Source organism: Tachyglossus aculeatus, chromosome 2, assembly GCF_015852505.1.
Source record: "Tachyglossus aculeatus isolate mTacAcu1 chromosome 2, mTacAcu1.pri, whole genome shotgun sequence".
In the NCBI taxonomy this organism is placed as follows: Eukaryota; Metazoa; Chordata; class Mammalia; order Monotremata; family Tachyglossidae; genus Tachyglossus; species Tachyglossus aculeatus.
In genome coordinates, this window is record NC_052067.1 from 174,638,228 (window position 1) to 174,665,105 (window position 26,878).

Consider the following 26,878-nt stretch of genomic DNA (forward strand, 5'->3'; position numbering starts at 1 on the left):
GCATTCCAGGACAGTAGTAGGATGAGGGTCAGGGGTCGATGGCGGGACCTCTTCTCAGAGGAAGAAGTCGGTTGTAGGACTCTCAAATTTCCTCGTGTTGCTTTGACTTAACCTTCATCTCTCCCACCCTCCCTCCTCTCTGGGTCCCCTCTGCACTTGGACTTCTAACCCTCTGGGGACTTGCTATTCAACCATCCCCAAGATCCATACGACTTAAAGTCTGGGCTTGGGAGTCTGAAGGACTAAATTCTAATCCCACCTCTGCCATTTCTCTGCTGTGTGACTTTGGGCAAGTTACTGAACTTCTCTGAGTCTCAGTTCCCTCATCTGCAAAATGGGGATGAGGATAAAGTGGGACATGAACTGTATTCAACCCTATTACCTTGTATCTACCCCTGTTATCTTGTATCTCTCTGGTATAGTGCCTGGCATGTAGTACATATGTAACAGCTCCCAGAAGAAAAAATAAATAAAAAGTTACAATAATAATAATATTTGTTAAGGGCTTACTGTGTGCCAAGCACTGTTCTAAGTGTTGGGATAGATACAAGGTCATCAGGTTATCCCACATGGGGCTCACAGGCTTCATCCCCATTTGACAGATGAGGTAACTGAGGCACAGAGAAGTTAAATGGCTTGCCCAAGGGCATGCAGCAGACAAGTGGCAGAATCAGGATTAGAACCCATGACCTCTGACTCCCAAGCCCAAGGGTCTTTCCAATAAGCCATGCTGCTGCTGCTTTTTATATCCTTTACTCTCTCATTCTTCCATTTGTTCAGTCATTCATTCATTCATTCATTTAATTGTATTTATTGAGCACTTACTGTGTGCAGAGCACTGTAGTAAACATGTGGGAGAGTACAATATAACAATAAACAAACCCATTCCCTGCCCACAACGAGTTTACAGTCTAGAGGATGAGCTAACCATCTATAATAATAATAACAATAATAATAATAATAATAATAATGGTATTTGTTAAGCGCTTACCATGTGCCTGGCACTGTACTAAGCTCTGGGGTAGATACAAGCAAATCAGGTTGCACACAGTCTCACATGGGGCTCACAGTCTCAATCCCTATTTTACAAATGAGAAAACTGAGGTACAGACAAGTAAAGTGACTCACCAAGGTCATGCAGTAGACAAGTGGTGGAGCTGGAATTAGAACCCATGACCTTCTGATTCCCAGGCCCGGGCTCTAGCCACTATGACATACTGCTTTTCACAACATTCTACAGTCCCCCTGCCTGTAATTTATTTTGGTGTCCATACCCCTCTCCCTACTGTGATCTCCTTGTGGGCTGGGATCATGTCTACCAATTCTAGCGTATTGTACTTTTTCCCAAGCATCTAGTACAGCGGTTGGCACACAGCAAGCACTCAGGAAGTACCACTGATTGGTTGAATTAGTTCACACCTTGCAGAAAAATGGAATTAAAAGAAAAAGAAGGGAGAGGGGTGAATCCATCAATTTTCCTTTGGGGGCACAAAGACAATTCATCTGAGAGTCGACAATTGAAAGAGCATGGATTCCTTCGGGTGTCAGCGTTGCAATAGTAATACTAATAATATCTGCTGTATTTGTTAAGTACTTCCCTTCTGTTAAGCACAGGGTAGACACAACACAGTCAGATCAGACTGACTTCCTGTCCCACACGGAGTTTACAGTCCGAGAGGGAGGGAGAACAGGTATCAAATCCCCATCTTCTAGATGAGGAGACTGAGGCACAGAGAAGCAGAATGGCCCAGTGGGAAGAGCGCACCTGGGAATCAGGGGACCTTAGTTCTAATCCCAGCTCTGCCACTTGACCGTTGTGTGATCTTGAGCCTGTCACTTCACTTCTCCATGCCCTAGTTTCCTCATCTGCAAAATGGGGATTATGATTCTGAGCCCCAAGTGGAACAGGGACTGTGTCCAACCCGATTACCTTTTCTCTTTCCCATCACTTCATTCATTCATTCATTCAATCGTATTTATTGAGAGCTTACTGTGTGCAGAGCACTGTACTAAGCGCTTGGGAAGTACAAGTTGGCAACATATAGAGACAGTCCCTACACAACAGCAGGCTCACAGTCTAGAAGGAGGAGACAGACAACAAAACAAAACATATAAACCAAATAAAATAAATAGAATAAATATGTACAAGTAAAATAGAGTAATAAATATGAACAAACATATACATATATACAGGTGCTGTGGGAAGGGGAAGGAGGTAAGGCAGGGGGGATAGGGAAGGGGGGAGTAGGGGGAGAGGAAGGAGGGGGCTCAGTGTGGGAAGGCCTCCTGGAGGAGGTGAGCTCTCAGTAGGGCTTTGAAGGGAGGAAGAGAGCTAGCTTGGTGGATGTGCGGAGGGAGGACATTCCAGGCCAGGGGAAGGATGTGGGCCAGGGGTTGACGGTGGGATGGGTGAGAACGAGGCACAGTGGGGAGATTAGCTGCAGAGGAGTGGAGGGTGTGGGCTGGGCTGGAGAAGGAGAGAAGGGAGGTGAGGTAGGAGGGGGCAAGGTGATGGAGAGCCTTGAAGCCGAGAGTGAGGAGAACTTAGAACAGTGCTTGACAAATAAGCACTTAATAAATACCATCATTATAATTAAAGATTAATAAGTAAGCTCATCATGGGCAGGGAATGTGTCTAGTTATTGTTAGTGTACTCTCCCTGTCGCTTACTGCAGGGCTTGGCACACAATAAGCACTCAATACGATTGAGCTCGATGTGGGCAGGGAATGTCACTGTTTCTTGTTGTATTGTACTTTCCCAAGCACGTAGTACAGTGTTCTGCACACAGTAAGTGCTTAATAAATGCAATTGAATGAATGAATGTATGAGTGAATTAAGTGACTTGCCCAAGGTCACATAGAAGGCAAGTGGCAGAGATGCGATTAGAACGCAGGTCACCCTGGCTCTTTCCACTCTGCCACGCTCCTTCCCGTTGTAATTGTAGGCATACTTTCTTTGAGTTCCTCCAAATGCAAGGAACAGTCACGGTTTTAAGGCGATCCTTGATTTGGAGAACTAAAAGAGGAAAATAAACACTCGAAAAAGGACTTCTTGGACCTGAGGCCCCTGCAGGCTGTTTAAACGTTCTGGCTTCTCTCCAATTTTGATGGAGAAAGCGGCCCTTTGGCTAGTGTGGGGGTTGCAGGAGGGAAACTAGGTTTGGTCAACACGACTCTCTGTTTGCCCAGAGGCCAGGGAGGACCCAGGCCAACAGCAAGAGCCAGGGAGAATCGTCAGAGGCCACTGCAGGTCTCTTGGCAACTGGAGAAATTATTTGTGCATTCAGAGGGTCCTTGAAAATATCACGCCTTGGAAATTCTCAGCCGGTGCATTTTCACTGACTGATTTGTCTGATTGCCTCTTTTCAATACTCAGTCGTATTTACCTAGCGCTTACTGTGTGCAAAGCACTGTACTATCAGCAAGGAGGTTGATAAAATAATCAAGGCGGGATAGGATGAGAGTTTGAAACCTTGAAGAGGTTTTCTTTAAGAGTTTAGAATGGTGTTTGGCACCCAGTAAGTGCTTCTGAATGACTGGAGTACTAGAGCAAGCATGTGGGAGAGTGAAACAGACATAGTAGATGTATTTTCTGGTCATCTCTCCCCTGTTAGAGTGTAAGCTCCTTGTGGACAAGAAGCGTGTCAGTTCTGTCTTCTGTACTTCTCAGGCCCCTAGTATAGTGTACTGCATCAAGGGGGTCACTGAATATTATTTGTTGTTGTTGTCTTACACTATGGAGTCATGTCCGACCCATAGTGATGCTATGGACTCCTTACTGCTAGTATCATTACTTATTATGGTATTTGTTAAGCACTTATTAGGTGTCAAACACTGTTCTAAGCACTGGGATAGTAATAATAATAATAATGATGGTATTTGTTCAGCATTTACTATGTGCCAAGCACTGTTCTAAGCTCTGGGGGTGATTCAAGGTAATCAGGTTGTCCCGCGTGAGGCTCACAGTCTTAATCTCCATTTTACAGATGAGGGAACTGAGGCACAGAGAAGTAAAGTGACTTGCCCAAAGTCACACAGCTGACAAGTGGCAGAACTGGGATTAGAACCCATGACCTCTGACTCCCAAGCCCATACTCTTTCCACTGAGCCATGGTGCATGTCTATTAGGTTGGATACAGTCCCTGTTGACAAGGAGTGGGTAATGAGCCCCATGAGGGGCAGGGACTGTCTCTGTCCTAATTAACTAGTGCTTACCCCATCTCTTGGAACAGAGTTTGACACATAATAAGCACTTAATAGATGCTATTATAAATGGTATTTACTGAGCCCCTACTGGGTGAGCCTGTTTTTGGGTAGGGACCATCTCTATATGTTGCCGACTTGTACTTCCCAAGTGCTTAGTACAGTGCTCTGCATACAGTAAGTGCTCAATAAATACGATTGAATGAATGAATAAAAGAATGCAGAGCACTGAATTAAGTGCTTGGAGAAGTACAATAGAGTTAGAAAACATGATTCCTCCTCTCAAGAAGTTTATAATCCATCATTGTTATTTACTTTTTTATGGTATTTGTTAAGCGCTTACTATGTGCCAAACACTCTTCTAAGCAGTAAGGTAGATACAAGGTCATAAGGTCACACACAGTTCACATCTCACTGTCTTAATCCCCATTTTAAGATGAGGTAACTGAGGCCCAGGGAAGTGACTTGCTCAAGGTCATACAGCAGACAAGTGGCAGACCTGGGATTAGAACTCACATCCTTCTGACTTCCGGGGCCGTGCTCAATCCATTAGGCTGAGCCCCTACTGTATGCAGAGCACTGAGCTAAGCGTTTGGAAGAGTGCAATAGAGTTCATTCACATGATCCCTGCCTTTGAGAAGCTTACAATCCATTACTGGTATTTATTGAGCTCCTACTGTGTGCAGAGCGCCACACTAAGTGCTTGGGAGAGTATAGTAGAGTTTATAAAACTGATCCCTACTCTCAAGTACATTACAGTTTTAGCAGATACCTTTACTGTAGTTGGATTACCTCTCTTGTTTTTGCAAACATTATATTCTGAATGTTATTCGTAAATTCATCTAGGCACTCTTGCGTTTTCTTTTGTCTCAGTAAATGCCAACCTGTACTCTTCCAAGCACTCAGTTTGGTAATAATAATAATATTAATAATAATAATGGTACTTGTTAAGCACTTACTATGTGCCAAGTGCTGTTCTAAGCACTGGGGTAGATAGAAGGTAATCAGGTTGGCTCACGTGGGGCTCAGTCTTCATCCCCATTTTTACAGAAGAGGTAACTGAGGCACCGAGAAGTTAAGTGACTTGCCCAAGGTCACACAGCTGATAAGTGGTGGTTCTCTTCATACAGTAGCAGCTCAATCAAAACAGATGATAGTAAGCTTCTCGAGGGCAGAGATCATGTGTACTAACTATCTTGTACTCTTCCAAGCATTTAGTACAGCTCTCTGCATGCAGTAAACACTCGTTACTCTAGACTGTCAGCCCATGGGCAGGGATTGTGCCTACCAACTCTTTTGTATTGTAATAATAATAATAGTGGCAGTTGTTAAGTGCTTATTGTGCGCCAAGCACTGTACTAAGTGCCGGTGTAGATACAGAGCAATCAGGTTGTCCCATGTGGGCCTCACAATCTTAATCCTCATTTTACAGATGAGGTAACTGAGGCACAGAAAAGTTAAGTGGCTTGCCCAAGGTCACACAGCAGACAAGTGGTAGAGCTGGGATTAGAACCCACGTCCTCTGACTCCCAAGCCGCATCCTCTGACTCCCAGTGCTTCAACCTTGAATGGAACTGGGAGAGCTGCATCAGATGATAGTCATATGGCTTTTATGAACACAAAATTAAAGGAAATCTGTTGTCAGACAATTATTTTGCATCCTGATTTTGGTCCAGACCATGAGACAGCTCTCTGGGAATAATCAGAATTTGTATAAGGGAGGATGGGCGTTTGACTGATAGAGGAACATAACAGGGAATGTGTCTGTTTATTGTTGTGTTGTACTCTCCCAACTGCTTAGTACAGTGCACTGCACAAAGTAAGCTCTCAATAATACCATCGAATGAAATACGATTCAATTAATGGTGCTTTCGATTTTCATTTTCAGTGGTATCTGTTAAGCACGTACTATGTGCCAAGCACCAAGTGTTGGGGAGATCTCGGATTATTGTACTCTCCCAACTGCTTAGTACAGTGCTTGCCCCAGAGTAAGTGCTCAATAAAGAGAGACGATCCCTGCCCACAACGGGCTCACAGTCTAGATGGGGGGGAGACAGACAGCAAAACAAGTCAACAGGCATCAATATAAATAAATAAATATAATATAATATAATATAAATAAATAGAATTATAGATATACACACATCAAAACAAGTAAATAGGCATTAATAGAAATAAATAGAATTATAGATACGTACATATATGCACAAGTTCTGTGGGGCGGGGAGAGGGGGGAGAGTAAAGGGAGTGAGTTGGGGTGATGGGGAAGAGAGGGGGAGCAGAGGAAAAGGGGGACTCAGTCTGGGAAGGCCTCCTGGAAAAGGTGAGCTCTCAGTAGGAATTTGAAGAGAAGCAGCACGGCTCAGTGGAAAGAGCACGGGCTTTGAAGTCAGAGTTCATGGGTTCAAATACCGGCTCTGCCAATTGTCAGCTGTGTGACTTTGGGAAAGTCACTTAACTTCTCTGTGCCTCAGTTACCTCATCTGTAAAATGGGGATTAAAACTGTGAGCCCCTCGTGGGACAACCTGATCACCTTGTAACCTCCCCAGTGCTAAGAACAGTGCTTTGCACATAGTAAGTGCTTAACAAATACCCACCTGTATATATGTATATATGTTTGTACATATTTATTACTCATTTTACTTGTGCTTATCTATTGTATTTATTTTATTGTGTTAGTATGTTTGGTTTTGTTCTCTGTTTCCCTCTTTGAGACTGTGAGCCCACTGTTGGGTAGGGACTGTCTCTATATGTTGCCAACTTGTACTTCCCAAGTGCTTAGTACAGTGCTCTGCACACAGTAAGTGCTCAATAAATACGATTGATTGATTGATTGATTGATTGAAAGGAGGAAGAGAGCTAGTTTGGCAGATTTGTGGAGGGAGGGCATTCCAGGCCAGAGGTAGGACGTGGGCCGGGGGGTCAATGGTGGGAGAGGCGGGAACGAGGCCCAGTGAGGACGTTAGCAGCGGCAGAGGAGCGGAGTGTGTGGGCTGGGTTGGAGAAGGACAGAAGGGAGATGAGGTAAGAGGGAGCAAGGTGATGGACAGCTTTAAAGCCAGTGATGAAAAGTTTTTGCTTGTTACGGAGTCTCTGTCCCACAAAGGGCTCAGGGTTTAAGTAGGAGCGAGAACAGGTGTTGAGGCCTCACTTTGCGGATGAGGAAACTGAAACCCAGAGAAGTTAAATGACTTGCCTGAGGACCCACAGCAAGCCCTTGGCGGTGTCTGGATTAGAACCCAGGTCCTCTGACTCCCAGGCCTGGGTTTGTTCCATTAGGCCATGCTGTTTCTCACCTGTCTGCCGGCTGCAATGGTCACCCTACTTTCCTTGAAATTTTCTGGGCCCCTAATCCTTCCTCGAAGAAGCCTTCCCAGCCTAAGCCCTCCTTTCCTCTTCTCCTGCTCCCTTCTGCATCTCCCTGACTTGCTCTCTCTGTTCTTCCCCTCCTCCCAGCGCCACAGCACTTATGTCCAGATCTGTCATTTATTTACTTCTATTAATGTCCTTCTCTCTAGACTGTAAGCTCACTGTGGGCAAGGAATGTGTCTGTTTATTGTTATAATGAACTCTCCCAAGTGCTTAGAAAATGACTCTCCCTCCAACTTCAAAGCCTGACTAAGCCCTCCTTTCCTCTTCTCCCACTCCCTTCTGCATCGCCCTGACTTGCTCCCTCTCTTCATCCCCCCTCCTAGCCCCACACCACTTCTGTCCGTATTTGTCATTTATTTATTTATATTCATGTTTGTTTCCCCTGCCTCTAGACTGTAAGCCCGTTGTGGGCAGGTAATATGTTTATTGTCATATTATATTCTCCCAACTGCTTAGTACAGTGCTCTACGCTCAGCAAGGACTCGATAAATATGATTGAACGAATGAATGAATACCGTGTTCTGCAAACGGTAAGCGTTCAATAAATGTAATTGACTGACTTACTGTGGAGGCAGAGATTGAAAGACAAGGACTTGGCATCATTTCCAGGACAGTGGCACGTGCCCTCTGGTCAGCCCACCAGGCCGGCTCGTCAAGTAGTCCCCGAAGATAAGAGGGCCAAGTTGAGATAAGGGGAGCGTCATTGCCTCTATTTTTAGATTTTCCTCTCATTCCTCCTTTGATTGTGTTCGAGAAGTTTGTCCATTTAGAAAACGAGCTAATGGAATTAGCCAGGCCCCTCCTCTGGCCTGTTGCTGTGTGACCTTGGGCGAGTCATTTAACTTCTCTGGGACCCAGTTTCCTCATCTGAAAAATTGGGGCTCAATACTTGTTCTGTCATCTTCAGTTGAGAGCTCTGTGTAGAACAAGAGCTGTGTTAATATCACCAGTCGTATTTACTGAGTGCTTAAAGTGGGCAGAGTACAGTACTAAACGCTTGGGAGAGTACAATTTGACAGAGTTGGTAGAAATGTTAAACACTTAGTACAGTACTCTGCACACAGTAAGTACTCAATAAATGCAATTGAATGAACATGTTCTTTTCCTACATTGAGCTTACAGTCTGGGAAGCATGCAGCTTACAGTATGTGAATATCTTGTTTCTACCCCCAGAATTTAGCATAATGTTTGTCATAATATAAGCGTAGAGTAAATACCATCATCAATGTTTGTACTGTCTGGACATATAGAGAAGCAGCATGGCCTAGTGGCAGGAGTGCGGTCTTGGGAGTCAGAGGTCATGGGTTCTAATCCCAGCTCCACCACATGTCTGCTGTGTGACTTTGGGCAAGTCACTTTACTTCTCTGTGCCTCAGCTGCCTCATCTGTAAGATGGGGATTAAGACTGTCAGCCCCATGTGGGACAGGGACTGTGTTCAACCCAATTTTCTTGTATTCATCCAAGTGCTTAGTACAGTGTCTGGCATATCAATCAATCAATCAATCATATTAATTGAGCACTTACTGTGTGCAGAGCACTGTACTAAGCGCTTGGGAAGTACAAGTTGGAAACATATAGAGACAGTCCCTACCCAACAGTGGGCTCACAGTCTAAAAGGGGGAGAAGCACTTAAAGAAAACCATAATAATAATAAATTTTTATGGGTTTTATTGAGTGTTTACTGCACACAGAGCACTGTACTAAACATTAGGGGGAGTACAGAGGTGGTAAGACAGCACCTGTATATATGTATATATGTTTGTACATATTTATTACTCTATTTTACTTGTACATATTTATTCTATTTATTTTATTTGGTTCATATGTTTTGTTGTCTGTCTCCCCCTTCTAGACTGTGAGCCCACTGTTGGGTAGGGACCGTCTCTATGTGTAGCCAACTTGCACTTCCCAAGCACTTAGTACAGTGCTCTGCACACAGTAAGCGCTCAATAAGTATGATTGAATGAATGAAAAGACACATCCCCTGCCCACAACGAGCTTACAGTCTAATAATGATGGCATTTGTTAAGCGCTTACTGTGTACCAGGCACTGTACTAAGTCTAGAGACTTCTGCCTCTACTTCCACATCACCTAAATTCACCCCTACCATGGCGCTTATACATAAACCTGGTATTTAGCATTTCTATCTTCCCCTTAGATAGAAAACCCTCTGAGGCCAAGGGTTTGTGTCTACTAGAGAAGCAGCGTGGTCTAGTGAAAAGATCCCTGGCCTGGAAGCCAGGAGGACCTGGGCTCTAATCCCAGCTTCTCCACCTGCCTGCAGTGTGACCTCGGGGAAGCCACTTCACTTCTCTGGGCCTCAGTTTCCTTATCTGTAAATCAGAAATTCAGGATCTGTTCTCTCTTCTCCTTAGACCCCCAGATGGGAAAGAGACTGTGTCAGACCTGTATTATATTGTACATATATGTAATGTTATTTATTTGTATTGCAATCTCTCTCCCTGCCCCAGACTGTGAACTCATTGTGGGCAGGGAATGTCACTTTTTACTGTTGTCTTGTATCATATCAATCAATCAGTCAATCGTATTTATTGAGCACTTACTGTGTGCAGAGCACTGTACTAAGCTTTTGGGAAGTACAAGTTGGCAACGTATAGAGACAGTCCCTACCCAACAGTGGGCTCACTGTCTAAAAGGGGAGACAGAGAACAAAACCAAACATACTTAACAAAATAAAATAAATAGACTAATCAATCAATCAATCAATCGTATTTATTGAGCGCTTACTATGTGCAGAGCACTGTACTAAGCGCTTGGGAAGTACAAATTGGCATCACATAGAGACAGTCCCTACCCAACAGTGGGATCACAGTCTTGAAGGGGGAGAACTTTCCCAAACGCTTAGTACAGTGCTCTGCACACAGTAAGTGCTTAAGCTGTGTGATTTTGGGTCAGTCACTTAACTTCTCTGGGCCTCAATTACCTCATCTGTAAAATGGGGATTAAGACTGTGAGCCCCACGTGGGACAACCTGATCACCTTGCATCTACCCCAGCACTTAGAACAGTGCTTGGAATACAGTAAGCACTTAACAAATGCCATCATTATTTCTACTTGTTTTGTTTTGTTGTCTGTCTCCCCCTTGTAGACTGTGAGCCTGCTGTTCAGTAGAGATTGTCTCTGTAGCCGAATTGCACTTCCCAAGCACTTAGTACAGTGCTCTGCACACAGTAAGCACTCAATAATTAAGACTGAATGAATGAATGCTTGAATGAATATCCACCCCAGTACTTACTATAGTGCTTGGTGCATAGTAAGCACTTAAAATATCACAATTAATATAATCTTTTACTAATTTTAATGAACACTTTCAATGCTTAGTATAGTTCCCTGTTGGCAGAAGATCCTCAATCAATGCTATTAATATGTTTTATGGTACTTGTTCAAAGTCTTACTATGTGTCAAACACCATTCTAATCTCGTGGGTAGACACAGGTTAATTAGCCTAGACACAGTCCCTGAAGAGGGAGAAGAGGAGAAACAGGCCCTTAGAACGAAGTGACTTGCCCACAGCATTTAGCAAATCTAAGATTAGAACTCAGGTCCTCTGACTTCCAGGCTCGTGCTCAGTTAATGAATTGATTAACTGAGCACTCCCTTCAAGGCCCTACTGAGAGCTCACCTCCTCCAGGAGGCCTTCCCAGACTGAGCCCCTTCCTTCCTCTCCCCCTAGTCCCCCTCTCCATCCCCCCCATCTTATCTCCTTCTCTTCCCCACAGCACCTGTATATATGTATATATGTTTGTACATATTTATTACTCTATTTATTTATTTTACTTGTACATATCTATTCTATTTATTTTATTTTGTTAGTATGTTTGGTTTTGTTCTCTGTCTCCCCCTTTTAGACTGTGAGCCCACTGTTGGGTAGGGACTGTCTCTATATGTTGCCAATTTGTACTTCCCAAGCGCTTAGTACAGTGCTCTGCACATAGTAAGCGCTCAATAAATACGATTGATGATGATGATGATGATGATGATGATGATTATGGTATTTGTAAAGCGCTTACTATGTGCCAAGCACTGTTCTAAGGGCTGGGGTAGATGCAAGGGTATCAGGTTGTCCCACGTGGAGCTCACAGTCTTAATCCCCATTTTACAGATGAGGTAACTGAGGCCCAGAGAAGTTAAGTGGCTTGCCCAAGGTCACACAACTGACAAGTGGTGGAGCTGGGATTCAAACCTATGACCTCTGAGTCCCAAGCCGGGGCTTTTTCCACTGAGCCACACTGCTTAATCCTATACTATATCCATGCATTTATATTAATGTCTCTCTCTCTCCTAGATTGTAAGCTTGTTTGAGGGCAGACAGTGTGTCTGTTTATTGTTGTATTGTACTCTCCCAAATGCTTAGTACAGTGCTCTACACACAGTAAGATCACACGTGGCTCAGTGGAGAGAACACGGGCTTCGGAGTCAGAAGTCAGGGGTTCAAATCCTGGCTCCTCCAATTGTCAGCTGTGTGACTTTGGGCAAGTCACTTAACTTCTCTGTGCCTCAGTTACCTCATCTGTAAAATGGGGATTAAGACTGTGAGCCCCCCCGTGGGACAACCTGATCACATTGTAACCTCCCCAGCACTTAGAACAGTGCATTGCACATAGTAAGTGCTTAATAAATGCCATTATTATCTTCTAGACTGTGAGCCCACTGTTGGGTAGGGACTGTCTCTATATGTTGCCAACTTGTACTTCCCAAGCGCTTGGTACAGTGCTCTGCACACAGTAAGCGCTCAATAAATACGATTGATTGATTGACTGTAACATCCCCAGTGCTTGGAACAGTGCTTTGCACATAGTAAGCACTTAATAAATGCCATTATTATCATTATTATTATTATTATTAAATGGCAAAGCAGGGTTTAGAATCCATGCCCTCTGACTCCAAAGCCCAGGCTCTTTCCACTAAACTGCATTGCTTGCTTTCTATTCCCTCAAGGCTTCTCAGTCACCAAAACAGAGCACGGATATTGTGACAACATCACTAAATGCCTAGCATCGAGCGTAACTGAGATATTTTATTCATACAGTTCTGTTTTAGCAGAATTATATACAAATGTCAAAGGACTGTATTTTCCAGTGAGATTTTTCGGTCGGGTTTAATGAGCGTGGTCAACTAATTTATCCTGCCGTGGACACGGAGCTATTTATTTTCCTCCAGAGGGCATCCTCATTCTGAGAGGCCTTTAACTTCCATCCCCAGCTCTGTGGAATCAGCGGCTGGAAGTCAGGGTTCCAAGAGGAGTCGGACGGAGTTTGTTTGTCTGGAAATAGAAGCGCGTGCGCAAACGGTGAAAAAAGTTTTCAAAATGCAGCCGTTTCTCTGTGGCCCCTCTGATCCAGCTGTGATCTAGCTGATCCCAATTCATCTCTTTCAATTTGCCAGATTTGCCATTAAAGGACTTGAGAGAGACTACTTGCGGACCAAAGGGAAAAAAAAACAACCTGTTTTGTTTTTTGATAATGATAATAATTATGGTATTTGTTAAGCTCTATGTGCCAAGCACTGTTCTAAGAGCTGGGGTAGACATAAGGTAATCGGATGGGACCTAGTCCCTGTCCCACATGGGGCTCTCAGTCTAAAGAGGAAGGAGAACGGGGATGGAATCCATATTTTATAGAGGAGGAAACTGAATGAAGTGACTTGCCCTAAACCACCCAGCAGACAATTGCTGGAGGCAGAATTAGAACCCAGATCCCCTGACTCCAGGGCCGTGTTCTTTCCACTAGGGCGAGCTGCTTCTCTGCTGTTCTACCATTCTCTATAACTGCATACCATTTCAGCATCTCACTTTTCTTAAATATCTTACTGAATGCTATCATGCAAAGATATTTATTGAGCATTCTGTACAAATGCTGAGCGCTAGGGCTAGGCTCAGGAATAAGATCTTGGAAGCTTACGATAGTGCTAAGAGGCAGGATTCCTGACCTCAGAGTGCGAGCCTGTTGTTGGGAAGGGACCGTCTCTATATGTTGCCAACTTGTACTTTCCAAGTGCTTAGTACAGTGCTCTGCGCTCAATAAATACGATTGAATGAATGAATGCAATCTAATGAAGATAAATTTTCTTTAGTGGTTATCAAATGCACAAAGGTCAGAGATAAATAATAATGATGGTGTATATTAAGCACTTACTATGTGTCAGGCACTGTACTAAGTGCTGGGGTGGTTACAAGCTAATCACGTTGGACACAGTCATTCATTCATTCAATCATATTTATTGAGCACTTACTGTGTGCAGAGCACTGTACTAAACGCTTCCACCTCCCACATGGGACTCACAGTCTTAATCAGACTGTGACTTAATCAGAGAAGCAGCGTGGCTCAGTCGAAAGAGCCCGGGCTTTGGAATCAGAGGTCATGGGTTCAAATTCCGGCTCTGCCACTTGTCAGCTGTATGACTTTGGGCAAGTCACTTCACTTCTCTGCACCTCAGTTACCTCATCTGTAAAATGGGAATTAAGACTGTGAGCCCGCCGTGGGGCAACCTGATCACCCTGTAACCTCCCCAGTGCTTAGAACAGTGCTTTACACATAGTAAGCGCTTAATACATGTTATTATTATTATTATTATTATTAATCCCCAATGAGAAGCAGTATGGCTTAGTGGCAAGAGGTGTCATGGAATTGTTTTAGCTCCTGTAGAATCAAATATAATACTATATTTTTATGGTATTTGTTAAATGCTTACTATGTGTCAAGCACGCGTCTAAGCAGTGGAGGAAGTACTAGGTAATTAGTCGCGTCCCACATGAGACAAACAGTCTAAGCAGGAGGGCGAACAGGGATTGAGTCCCATTTTGCAGATGAAGAAACTGAGGCACAGAGAAGTGAAGTAACTTGCCCAAGGTCACACAGCAGGCACGTGACAGAGCAGGGATTAGAACCCAGACCCTCTGGCTCCCAGATGCATATTTACCAGACCGTGTGCTTTCCAGTAAAGAATCTGTATTCTATTTTTATATTTATTTTCTGCACACTTTTACACCTATGAATATATATGTAGAATTTATATATATATGCATATATTTATGCTTACATAACCATTATATCCATTTGTAATAATTATATATGCATAAATGTAGTGACTATGGCGAAATTAACCCACCTCTCAAAGAGAAATTATTTGCGTAGGGTCCTTTTTAGTGAAATACTTAGAGATTAGATAGTTGATATGCAAATGCAATCGGACTATTTATGCAAGAGAATTACTAGAAATCACAGTTTTTCAAAATTGAGATCAGAAGTTAGGTATTTTTCCTGTAATACTTCCATCAGAACGTTCGTTCAGGTTGCGCAGCCAAATGGCGATCATCATCATCAGTGGTATTTATTAATAATAATAATAATAATAGCAATAATGTTTTTGTTAAGTGCTTACTATGTGTCAACCACTCTTCCAAGTGCTGTGGTAGATAGAAGCTAATAAGGTTGGGCACAGCCCCTGTCCCACCTGGGGCTCACAGTTTTAATCCCCATTTTGCAGATGAGGTAACCAAGGCCCAGAGAAGTGAAGTGACTTGTCCAAGGTCACAGAGCAAAGTGGCGGAGTCAGGATTAGAACCCAGGCCCTTTTTATTCCCAGGCCTGGATCACTTTCTATGTACAGAGCACTGGACTAAGCTCTTGGGAAAGTTGAATGCAATAGTCTGCATCGCTCTGAATTGCTCCCTTTGCTCTTCTCCCCTCTCCCCGCCCCACAGCACTTCTGTGGTGTACTTCCCAAGCGCCCGACTTGTACTTCCCAAGCGCTTAGTACAGTGCTCTGCACACAGTAAATACTCAATAAATACGATTGATTGAATGATTGATTGATTGTTGGGTAGGGATTGTCTCTGTTGACAAATTGTGCTTTCCAAGAGCTTACTGCCACTGGAAACTGTCCAAGGGTTCAGTGGCTATGATTGATTTTAACGTCCGTCTCCATTCATTCAATCGTATTTATTGAATGCTTACTGTGTGCATTAGTTCTCTACTAAGGGATTGGGAAGTACAGTTCAGCAACTAATAGAGACAATCCCTGCCCACAATGGGCTCACAGTCTAGAAGGGGGGAGACAGACATCCAAACAAGTAAACAGGCATCAGTAGCATCATTATGAATAGATTATAGATATAAATAAATTATAGATATATACACATCATTAATAAAAATGAATAGGATTATAAGTATAACTATGTACATATGTTTAAATATGTCTCCCCCTCTAGTCTGTTAACTCGTTGTGGACAGGGATCATTCATTCATTCAATTATTTATTAAGTGCTTGTTGTGTGCAGAACACTATACTAAGCACTTGGGAGAGTCCATTACACAATAAACTGACATTCCCTGCCCGCAACAAGCTTGCAGTCTAGAGGAGGGGACGACCAACATCAATATATATTCTCATATGCATATATGTTCTCATATATATATATATATATATATACATATTTACATATATATATATGAGAAGCAGCATGGCTCAGTGGAAAGAGTCTGGGCTTGGGAAGCAGAGGATGTGAGTTCTAATCCCAGCTCTGCCACTTGTCTGCCTTGTGACCTTGGGCAAGCCATTTCACTACTCTGTGCCTCATTTTGCCTCATCTGTAAAATGGGGATTAAAACTGTGAGCTCAACAAGAGACAAACTGATTACCTTGTATATACCCCAACACTTAGAACAGTGTTTGGCACATAGTACATGTTTAACAAATACCATTATTATTATTATTATTTTCAAGTAAAATGATGGATATAGACATAAGTGCTGTGGGGCTGGGAGGAAGGGAGAGCAAAGTCAGGGTGATGCAGAAGGGAGTGGGAGATGAGGAAAAGCGGGGTTTTGGTCTAGGAAGACCTCTTGATGGATCATGTCTACAGCTCAATTGGATTGTACTCTCCCAAGGCCTTAATCCAGCACTCTGAACATAATAAACACTTAATATATACCATTGATTCATTAGATTCATTGATTCATTAGAAAACACTCCATGTAGCTAGCTAGACCAAGGTTAGGGCCAGGAAGAATGTTGGACTGGAAATGCTACTCTATTGGTAGAGTGTCACTATAGTATCAGAGTAATAGTAATAACAATAATAATAATAGTTGATGGTATTTGTTATCAATCAATCAATCAATCGTATTTATTGAGCGCTTACTATGTGCAGAGCACTGTACTAAGCGCTTGGGAAGTACAAATTGGCATCACATAGAGACAGTCCCTACCCAACAGTGGGCTCACAGTCTAAAAGGGGGAGACAGAGAACAGAACCAAACATACACTTACTATGTTATGCACTTACTATGTGCCAAGCACTTTTCCAAGTGCTGGGGTGGATAAAGGCAAATCGGATTGGACAAAGTCCCTGTCCCACTTGGGAGCTCACAGTCTTAATCCCCATTTTACAGATGAGGGAACTGAGGTCCAGAGAAGTGAAGTGACCAGCCCAAGGTCACGCAGCAGACAAGTGGTGGAGCCGGGATTAGAACCCAGGTCCTTCTGACTCCCAGGCATGTGCTCTGTCCACAATGCTATGAGAAACATCTTGCGCCATGTGGACAGGTGGACACTGACAACAACAAAAGTAACCATTTTTATTGGCTAAGTGGAAAGAGCCCGGGCTTGGGAGTCAGAGGTCATGAGTTCTAATCCCAGCTCTGGCACTTGTCAGCTGTGTGACTCTGGATAATGATGATAGTGATGATGATGATTGATGATGATGATGATGATGATGATGGCATTTATTAAACGCTTACTATGTGCAAAGCACTGTTCTAAGCGCTGGGGAGGTTACAAGGTGATCAGGCTGTCCCACGGGGGGCTCACAGTCTTCCCCCTCGTTCCCCTCTCCATCCCCCCACCTTACCTCCTTCCCTTCCCCACAGCACCTGTATATATGTATATATGTTTGTACATATTTATTACTCTATTTATTTTACTTGTACATATCTATTCTATTTATTTTATTTTGTTAGTATGTTTAGTTTTGTTCTCTGTCTCCCTCTCCTAGACTGTGAGCCCACTGTTGGGTAGGGACTGTATATGTTGCCAACCTGTACTTCCCAAGAGCTTAGTACGGTGCTCTGCACACAGTAAGTGCTCAATAAATATGATTGATTGATTGATAAGTCACTTAACTTCTCTGGGCCTCAATTCCCTCATCTGTAATATGGGGATTAAGACTGTGAGCCCCATGTGGGACAACCTTGATTACCTTGTATTCCCCCCAGCGCTTAGAACAGTGCTTGGCACATAGTAAGTGCTTAACAAATACCAACATTATTATTATTATAACCACTGTAGTGCTTGGTAAGGGCTTATTATGTGGTAAGCACTATAGTAAGTACAAGGGGGGATAAAGGGTAAATTCATCCTCTAGATTGTAAGCTCATTGTGGGCAGGGAATGTGTCTAACAACTCTGTTGAATTGTACTCTCCCGGTTGCTCAGTACAAAGCTTCAAACACCGTAAGAGCTCAATAAATCCAATTGATTGATTATTAATATTGGGGGATACAGCCCCTGTTCCACATGAGGCTCACAATCGAAGTGGGAGGAAATAGCATAGCTTAATAGAAAGAGACCAGTCCTGGAAGTCAGAGGACCTGGGTTCTAATGCCGCCTCCATTACTTATCTGCTGTGTGACCTGGGGCAAATCACTTCACTTCTCTGGGCCTCAGTTCCCTCATCTGTAAAATGGGGATTAAGACTGCGAGCCCCATGTGGGACAGGGACTGAGTCCAGCGTGATTAGCTCATATCTACCCCAGCACTTGGTACAGCGCCCGGCACATAGTAAGTCCTTAACATAAAAAGTCCATTAAAAAAAGGTTGGGGATATAGCACGTATTGAATCCCCACTTTGCAGAAGAAAAAATCAATCAATCAATCATATTTATTGAGCGCTTACTATGTGCAGAGCACTGTACTAAGCGCTTGGGAAGTACAAATTGGCATCACATAGAGACAGTCCCTACCCAACAGTGGGCTCACAGTCTAAAAAAGTAAGGCCCAGAAAAGTGAGGTGACTTGCATAAAGTCACACAGCAAACAAGTGGCAGAACTGGGATCAGAACCCAGGTCCTGTGTCTCGGGGCCCCAGTGGTTTCTCCAGAAGGCCCTGCTGATTCTCTACTTCACCCTCTGAGGGGCTGAAGACCCCAGCCCCACTTTAAGCGCTTAGTACAGTGCTCTGCACATAGTAAGCGCTCAATAAATACGATTGATTGATTGATTTCCAGAGGGCCGCTCAGGTGTGGTGGGAAAACTGAATGTGTTTCTCCCCCACAGTGGGTGCCAGGCAGGTTCTGGGCTGGCGGTGATTAGTTCATTCATTCATTCAGTCATATTTATTGGGTGCTTACTGTGTGCAGAGCACTGTACTAAGCGCTTGAGAAGTACAAATAGGCAACATATAGAGACAGTCCCTACCCAACAACAGGCTCACAGTCTAGAAGGGGGAGACAGACAACAAAACAAAACAAGTAGGTAACAATACCATCAGAATAAATAGAATTCTAGCTATATTCAAATCATTAATAAAATAAATATAGTAAATAAATACAAATAAAATAGAGTAATAAATATGTACAGATATATACAATATGTATAAATACTTCCCAAGCACTTAGTACAGTGCTCTGCACACAGTAAGCGCTCAATAAATACGATTGATTGATTGATTGATTAGTGGCAGGGAGAGCGATGAGCCTGCAGTCAGATGGGTCTGAGATAATAATAATAACAACAACAACAATAATAATAATGATAATAATGGTATTTGTCAAGTGTTTACTAGGTGCCAAGCACAGTTCTAAATGCTGGGGTAGATACAAGGTAATCAGGTTGTCCCACATGTGGCTCACATTCTTCATCCCCATTTTACGGTGAGGGAACGGAGGCACGGAGAAATTAAGTGACTTGCCCAAAGTCACACAGCTGACAAGTGGCGGAGCCGGGATTAGAACCCTGATGATGGTATTTGTTGAGCGCTATGTGCCAAGCACTGTTCTAAGCGCTGGGGCGGATACAAGGTTATCAGGATGTCCCACTTGGGGTTCACAACTCTTAATAACCATTTCCCAGATGAGGTCACTGAGGCCCAGAGAAGCGAAGTGCCTTGCCCCAAGTCACACAGCTGACAAGTGGCAGAGCCGGGATTTGAACCCATGACCTCTTACTCCCAAGCCTGGGCCCTTTCCACTGAGCCACACTACTTTTCTATGGCACTGATGCGCCTTCCCCCCTTCCGTCTCTCTCTGTCCTTACAGCTGGCAGGTCACCCTGAATGGGAGCACAGGCGAGGACCCAGGGGATCCCAGGTGAGTGCCGTGGCGCCCCCTACTGCCCCAGGCCTAACATGCCAGCCAGAGGGTGCCCCCTCCCTACCTCCACCTCTCCCCCCTGCGGCTCCCTGTCATTATTTTTATTTTATTTTATTTTATTTTATTTTATTTTATTTTATTTTATTTTGTTAGTATGTTCGGTTTGGTTCCCTGTCTCCCCCTTTTAGACTGTGAGCCCCCTGTTGGGTAGGGACTGTCTCTATATGTTGCCAACTTGTACTTCCAAAGCGCTTAGTACAGTGCTCTGCACACAGTAAGCGCTCAATAAATACGATTGATTGATTAATTCATTCATTCAATTGTATTTATTGAGCGCTTACTGTGTTCAGAGCACTGTACTAAGAGCTTGGGAAGTCCAAGTTGGCAACCTATAGAGACGGTCCCTACCCAACAGCGGACTCACAGTCTAGAAGGGGGAGACAGACAACAAAACAAAACATGTGGACAAGTGTCAAGTCATCAGAATAAATACAAATAAAGCTAGATGCACATCATTAACAAAATAGAATAGTATATATGTACATCCGCGCTCCTTCTGCATTTTTTTTTGTAATAATAACTGCGGTATCTGTTAAATGCCTACTATGTGCCAGGCACGGTACTAAGCGCTGGGGTGGTTACAAGCAAATTGGATTCATTCATTCATTCAATCATATTCACTGAGTGCTTACTGTGTGCAGAGCACTCTATGAAGAGCTTAGAAAGTACAATACAGCAATAAAGAGAGACAGTCCGTTGCACATAGTCCCTGTCCCCCGTGGGGCTCACAGTCTCAATCCCCATTTTACACATGAAGTAACTGAGGCCCAGATAATAATAATAATCATAATTGTGGTATTTGTTAAACGCTTACTCTGTTCCAGGCACTGTACTAAGTGCTGGGGTGAATACAAGCAAATCAGAGTCTCAATCCCCATTTTACATATGAGGTAACTGAGGCCCAGCTAATAATAATAATAATTCTAGTATTTGTTAAGAGCTTACTATGTGCCAGGCACTGAACTAAGCGCTGGGGTGGATACAATCAAATCGGGTTGATCACAGTCCCTGTCCCACATGGGACTCGCTGTCTCAATCCCCATTTGACAGGTGAGGTAACTGAGGTGCAGAGAAGTGAAGTGACTTGCCCAAGGTCACACAGCAGACAAGTGGCAGAGCTGGGATTAGATCCCAGGACCTTCTGATTCCCAGGCCCGGACTTTATCGACTATGCCATGCTGCTTCTCTCTTTTCTGTGCTGCTTCTGTGGCATTAGTTAAGTGTTTAATAGGTGTCAAGCACTGTACTGAGAGTTGGGGTAGATAATAACACTATAATAACTGTGATATTTGTTAAGTGTATACTATGTGCCAGGCACTGTACTGAGCACTGGGGTAGATACAAGTCAATCAGGGGGAACACAGTCCCTGTCCCACATGGGGCTCACAGTCTTAATCCCCAGTTTACAGATCAATCAGTGCTATTTATTGAGTGTTTACTGAATACAGAGCACTGTACTGAGCTCCTGGGAGAGTACAATAGAACAGAGTTGGTCTATTGACCAATGAGCTTACAGTGTAGAGGGGGAGACTGACATTATTATATGAAAGAGGAGGCAGTTCCAGGCTGGAGGAAGGATAGCACTTAGTACAGTGCCCTGCACACAGTAAGCGCTCAATAAATACGATTGATGATGATAAGAATAATTGTGGTATATGTTAAGTGCTTACTGTGTGCCAGGCACTGTACTAAGTGCTGGGGCAGATACAAGTAGATTGGATTGGACACAGTCTCCATCCCATGTGGGGATCACAGTCTCGATCCCCATTTTACAGGTGAGGTAACTGAGGCCCAGAGAAGTGAAGGGCCCAAGGTCACACAGCAGACAAGTGGTGGAGCCGGGATTAGAACCCATGGCCTTCTGACTCCCAGGCACCTATTCTGTCCACTAGACCATGCTGCTTCTCAACAGATGCTGTAAGGGGCTGGTGGCCAGAAGGCGACCACACGAGGCCCAGTCACTAGGTTGTTAGAAAAAAGAAATGTGCAGGTTCATTCATTCATTCAATTCATTCAATCCTATTTATTGAGAGTTTACTGTGTGAAGAGCACTGTACTAAGCGCTTGGAAAGTACAATTCGGCAACAAATAGAGACAATCCCTAACTAACGACGGGCTCGCAGTCTAGAAGGGGGGAGACAGGCAGCAAAACAAAATAGTAGACAGGCAGCAATAGCATCAAAAGTCATTTCACTTCTCTGGGCCTCAGTTCTCCCATCTGCCAAATGGGGACTGAGACTGTGAGCCCCAAATAGGGTAGTGGGAGATGAGCAGGGTGAGGTAAGAGGGAGAGAGCCGTCCAAGACAATCTACTTAATAAGAAAGATGGGCAGCCATTCGAGGTTCTTGAGACATCTGGAAAAGGAAGATTGATGTAAAAGATATGAGTTTTACTATCTAGGCTATTCAACAACGGGTCCGCTAAGGGGTCCTTTTGGAGTCGAATAATTTAGGTTTGATAATGAACTGTCAGGTGTTAGTTGTCCCCGGCTTTTCCATTCAGGTTTGTCCACATGGGGGACGGATCAGCCGAAATCTTCTTGGTCTTGATAGGGGCAATCCTCTCAGATGACTGCTCCTTAGCTTGTCTGACATGTAATAATAATCATATTGGTATTTTTAAGCACTTACCATGTGCCAGACAATGTTCCAAGCGCTGCGGTAGATATAAGGTTGGACATAGTCCCTGTCCCACATTCAGCTCAAGATCCTAATCCCCATTTTACAGAAGAGGGAACTGAGGCGCACAGAAGTGAAGTGACTCACCCAACAGCAACCAGCCGACAAGTGGCAAAGTCAGGATTAGAACCCAGGTCCTTCTGACTGCCAGGCCTGTCTCTATCCACTGGGCCACGCTCCTTCTCAGGGTTTGGTTCTGTTTTCACCCCTTCTAGGCCAGAAAACACCCAGTTATCTCGGTTTCTCAGAACAACCCTTGTTATCTTCATTATTATTACTCTGTGTCAAGCACTATTCTAAGTGCTAGTGTTAAGTCCAGATAATCAGGTTGAACATAGTCCCTGTCCCACATGGGGCTCACAAGTCTAAGGAGGAGGGAGAATAGGCATTGAATCCCCATTTTTCAGTTGAGGAAACTTAAACACAGAGAAGTGAAGTGACTTGCCCAACATCATGCAGCAGGCAAATGGGGAACCAGGATTGGAACCCAGGTCCTCTGACTCCCATGCCTGGACTCTTTCCACAGGCCACGTTTCTCCCCTCTAGACTATGCTCGTTGTGGGAGGGAAACACTCTACCAACTCTGTTATATTGTACTATCCCAAGTGTTTAATACAATACTCTGCCCAGAGTAAGTGCCCACTCAATAAGACTGATGGATTCATTAATTCCCTGGTGAAAAAAAGACAGGACTGGGGGTCAGGAGACTTGGGGTCTAGTCTCAGCTCTGCCATGGACCTGCTGTGTGACCTCAGGCAATCACTTAACTTCTCTGGGCCTCAGCTCGTCCATGTAGAATGGAGATGAGATGACTGCTTTCACTCCCTCTCATTCTGGGAGCCCCATGTGGGACAGGGAGTGGCCTGATTATCTTGTATCTTAGTGTTCTGGTACCTAATAATTCTGGTATTTATGAATTGCTTACAATATCATTACATCTCACAGTACTAGGCCAGAAATGATGGCCCCATCCTAGAAATGACCCCCTTCTGGTGACCCAAGAGTTAACCTTCCAAGCACAACCTGAATTTTCCCAAGCAGGAATTCAGGCCCCAGGAGAATCCAGAGGGCCTTGTCACATTTTCCAGAAGCATAATGTCTTTTCATTGCTGTTTGTCTCCTCCCTTCTTCCTTTCTCATATACCAGCCCTCAGACTACTACTTGTTTTAGAGAAATCTTGCCAACATTTATTTCATTTTTGGTTTCCACCCAAGGATTTTTTTTTTCTGCTTTGGTTTGGGAGCTGACTGAATTCTCCCCTGTCTAAGGGTATTTCACAATACAGCATCCCCACATCAAGCAGAAATACCTCACCATCGCTTTAAAAACCATCAAATCCTTTCTCTCCCCTGTACCTATCCCTACATTCCTAACTTCACAAACCCCTAGCTTGCACCCCTGAATACTCTAAACCCAATCTCCTGACTGTGATTCAATCCCACCTCTCTCTTGCCATCGACCCCGTTTCCTGCTCTCCTTCCTGTGTAGAACGCCTTCCCCGTTCACATCCAGCAGTCCACAACTTTCCCATCTTCAAAACCCTTTTGAAATCACATCTCCAAGGAAGTCATCCCTGATTAATCACTCATCTCTCCAAACTATTTCCCTCTAAATTGCCACCTCAATACTTCAATCAATCAATAGTCCTTCATGTCTTTTTGGGTACAAAACACTTTTGATCAATCATATTTGATCGATTGATTGATTGCTGACTGTGGGCAGAGCACTGTACTAAGCACTTGGGAGAGTACAGTATAACAGAGTCGATAGGTACATTCCCTGTAACCTCCCCAGCGCTTAGAACAATGCTTTGCACATAGTAAGTGCTTAATAAATACCATCATTATTATTATTCCTTGCCCACAATGAGCTTACAGTCTAGATGGGGAGACAGACATTAATATAAATGAATAAATTAAGGTTATGGATATGAGTGCCGTGGGGCAAGTGTAGGGGCGATGTAGAAGGAAGTGGGAGAAGAGGAAATTAGGGCTTAGTTGGGAAAGGCCTTTCGGAGGAGGTGTACTTTTAATAACTAGGGTTTGGGAGAGTAGAACAGAGTTAGTAGCCACTATCCCTGCCTTCAAGGAGCTTACAATTCTAGCACTTCCTATAGCATTTGTAAACATATCTTTGTGTCTATTACTTACTCCTAAGTGAAATTCAGTTTTGTGTCTGATTCCCCTGCCAGATTGTAATCTCCATTAGGGTAAGGACCATGCCTCCTAACACTTTTGCAAGAGGTTAACTACCATGCTCTGCACAAGAGAAGTAGCATGGCTCAATGGAAAGAGCACAGGCTTTGGAGTCAGAGGTCATGGGTTCAAATCCCAGCTCCGCCACTTGTCTGCTGTGTGACTTTGGGCAAGCCACTTAACTTCTCTGTGCCGCAGTTACCTCATCTGTAAAATGGGGATTAAGACTGTAAGGCCCATGAGGGACAACTTGATCACCTTGTAACCTCCCCAGTGCTTAGAACAGTGCTTTGCACATAGTGAGTACTTAATAAATGCCATCATTAACTGCCATCATTAACTAAGGGCTCCATATAGACTATTGATTGACTGATTGACTTAATCAGTGATGTTTGAGTGTTTTGTGTGTCTGGAGCACTGTTTTAAGTGCTTAGGAAAGTACAGTGCAACAGAGTTGGTAAAACCGATCCCTGCCGACAAGAAGTAGGCATTTAAAGAGAAGCAGCATGGCTTAGTGGAAAGAGCACGGGCTTGGGAGTCAGAGGATGTGGATTCTAATCCCTGATCCACCACTTGTCAGCTTTGTGACCTGGGGCAAGTAACTTAACTTCTCTGTGCCTCAGTTACCTCATCTGTAAAATGGGAATTAAGGCTCTGAGCCCCACGTAGGACAACTTGATTACCTTGAATCTTCTCCAGCACTTAGAACAGTGCTTGCCACATAGTAAGCATTTAATAAATGCCATAATTATTAATTATAAGAAGCTCAGTACAGTCCCCTGCACACAGTAAGCGCTCCATAAATATGATTGATCGAAGTGAACAGTGTACAGGGAAAGATGGATATTAAAATAGATTATGAATAAGGGAAATAGTAGAGTTAAAGAATTTTTATGTAAATTCTATGAGACTGGGGTACAAAAACCACTGGGGTATCAAATGCTTTAAGGGGTACACATCCAAGAGGGGAGGGGAAAGGAGGGGAAGCCTTAGGGAAGTCTCTTGGAGGCATTGTGATTTTAGAAGGATTTTAAAGGTAATGAACGTGACAGGCTTTTGGATATGAAAGAGGAGAGAGTTCCAGGCCAGAGGGAGAACATGGACATGGGATCGGCAACAAGATAGATGAGATCAAGGTACGGAGAGTTGGTAGGTATTAGAGGAGCGAATTGTGTGGGTTGGGTTGGAGTAGGAGAGCAGTGAAGTAAGGTAGGAAACAGCAAAGGGATTGAGGGCTTTAAAGCCAATGGAAAGGAGTTTCTTTTTAATGTAGACATGGATGGGGGTTTTTGAGGAATGGGAGATAGGGCCTGAATGCTATTCAGAAAAATGATCTGGGCAGCGGAGCGATGTAAGGACTGGAGAGGGGAGAGACAGGAGGCAGGGAGGTCAGCAGGGAAGCTGATGCAGTGAGAGAGTTCAGCACAACAGAGTTGGTAGAAATGTTCCCTGCCCACAAGGAGCTTACATTCTAGGGGTGGAGCTTACATTCAAAGCGGGATATAAGTACTTGGATCCCTGTGGGAGCAGTTTGGATGGAGAAGAAAGGACAAATTTTAGCAATTTTGTGAAGGGAGAACCGATAGGACTGTGTGACAAATTGTGTGTGGGGGATTGAGTGAGGGAGATGAATGGAGATTCATGCCAAGGGTACTGGTTTGTGAGAAGGGGAGGATAGTGGTGTTTTCTACGGTGATGGGAAAGTCATGAGGAGGAAAGGATTTGGGTGATAAAATGAGGACATATTAATTTTATTAATAATAATAATAATAATAATAATAATAATAATAATGGCATTTACTAAGTGCTTACTATGCAAATCACTGTTCTAAGCACTGGGGAGGTTACAACGTGATCAGCTTGTCCCACGTGGGGCTCACAGTCTGAATCCCCATTTTACAGATAAGGGAACTGAGGCCCAGAGAAGTTAAGTGACTTGCCCAAAGTCACACAGCTGACAAGTGGCAGAGCCGGGATTTGAACTCATGACCTCTGACTCCAAAACCCATGCTCTTTCCACTGAGCCACGCTGCTTCT

General features: G+C 43.8%; 1 protein-coding gene across 1 annotated transcript in view; it reads left to right on the top strand.

The window, feature by feature from the left end:
* Positions 1–26,878, top strand: part of PDE3A (phosphodiesterase 3A) — a 240,774-nt gene that overhangs the window by 70,092 nt on the left and 143,804 nt on the right. The window contains exon 2 of the mRNA XM_038759416.1: positions 19,853–19,903. Within this exon, the coding sequence (XP_038615344.1) occupies positions 19,853–19,903 (51 nt within the window). The remainder of the gene's footprint in view (positions 1–19,852; positions 19,904–26,878) is intronic.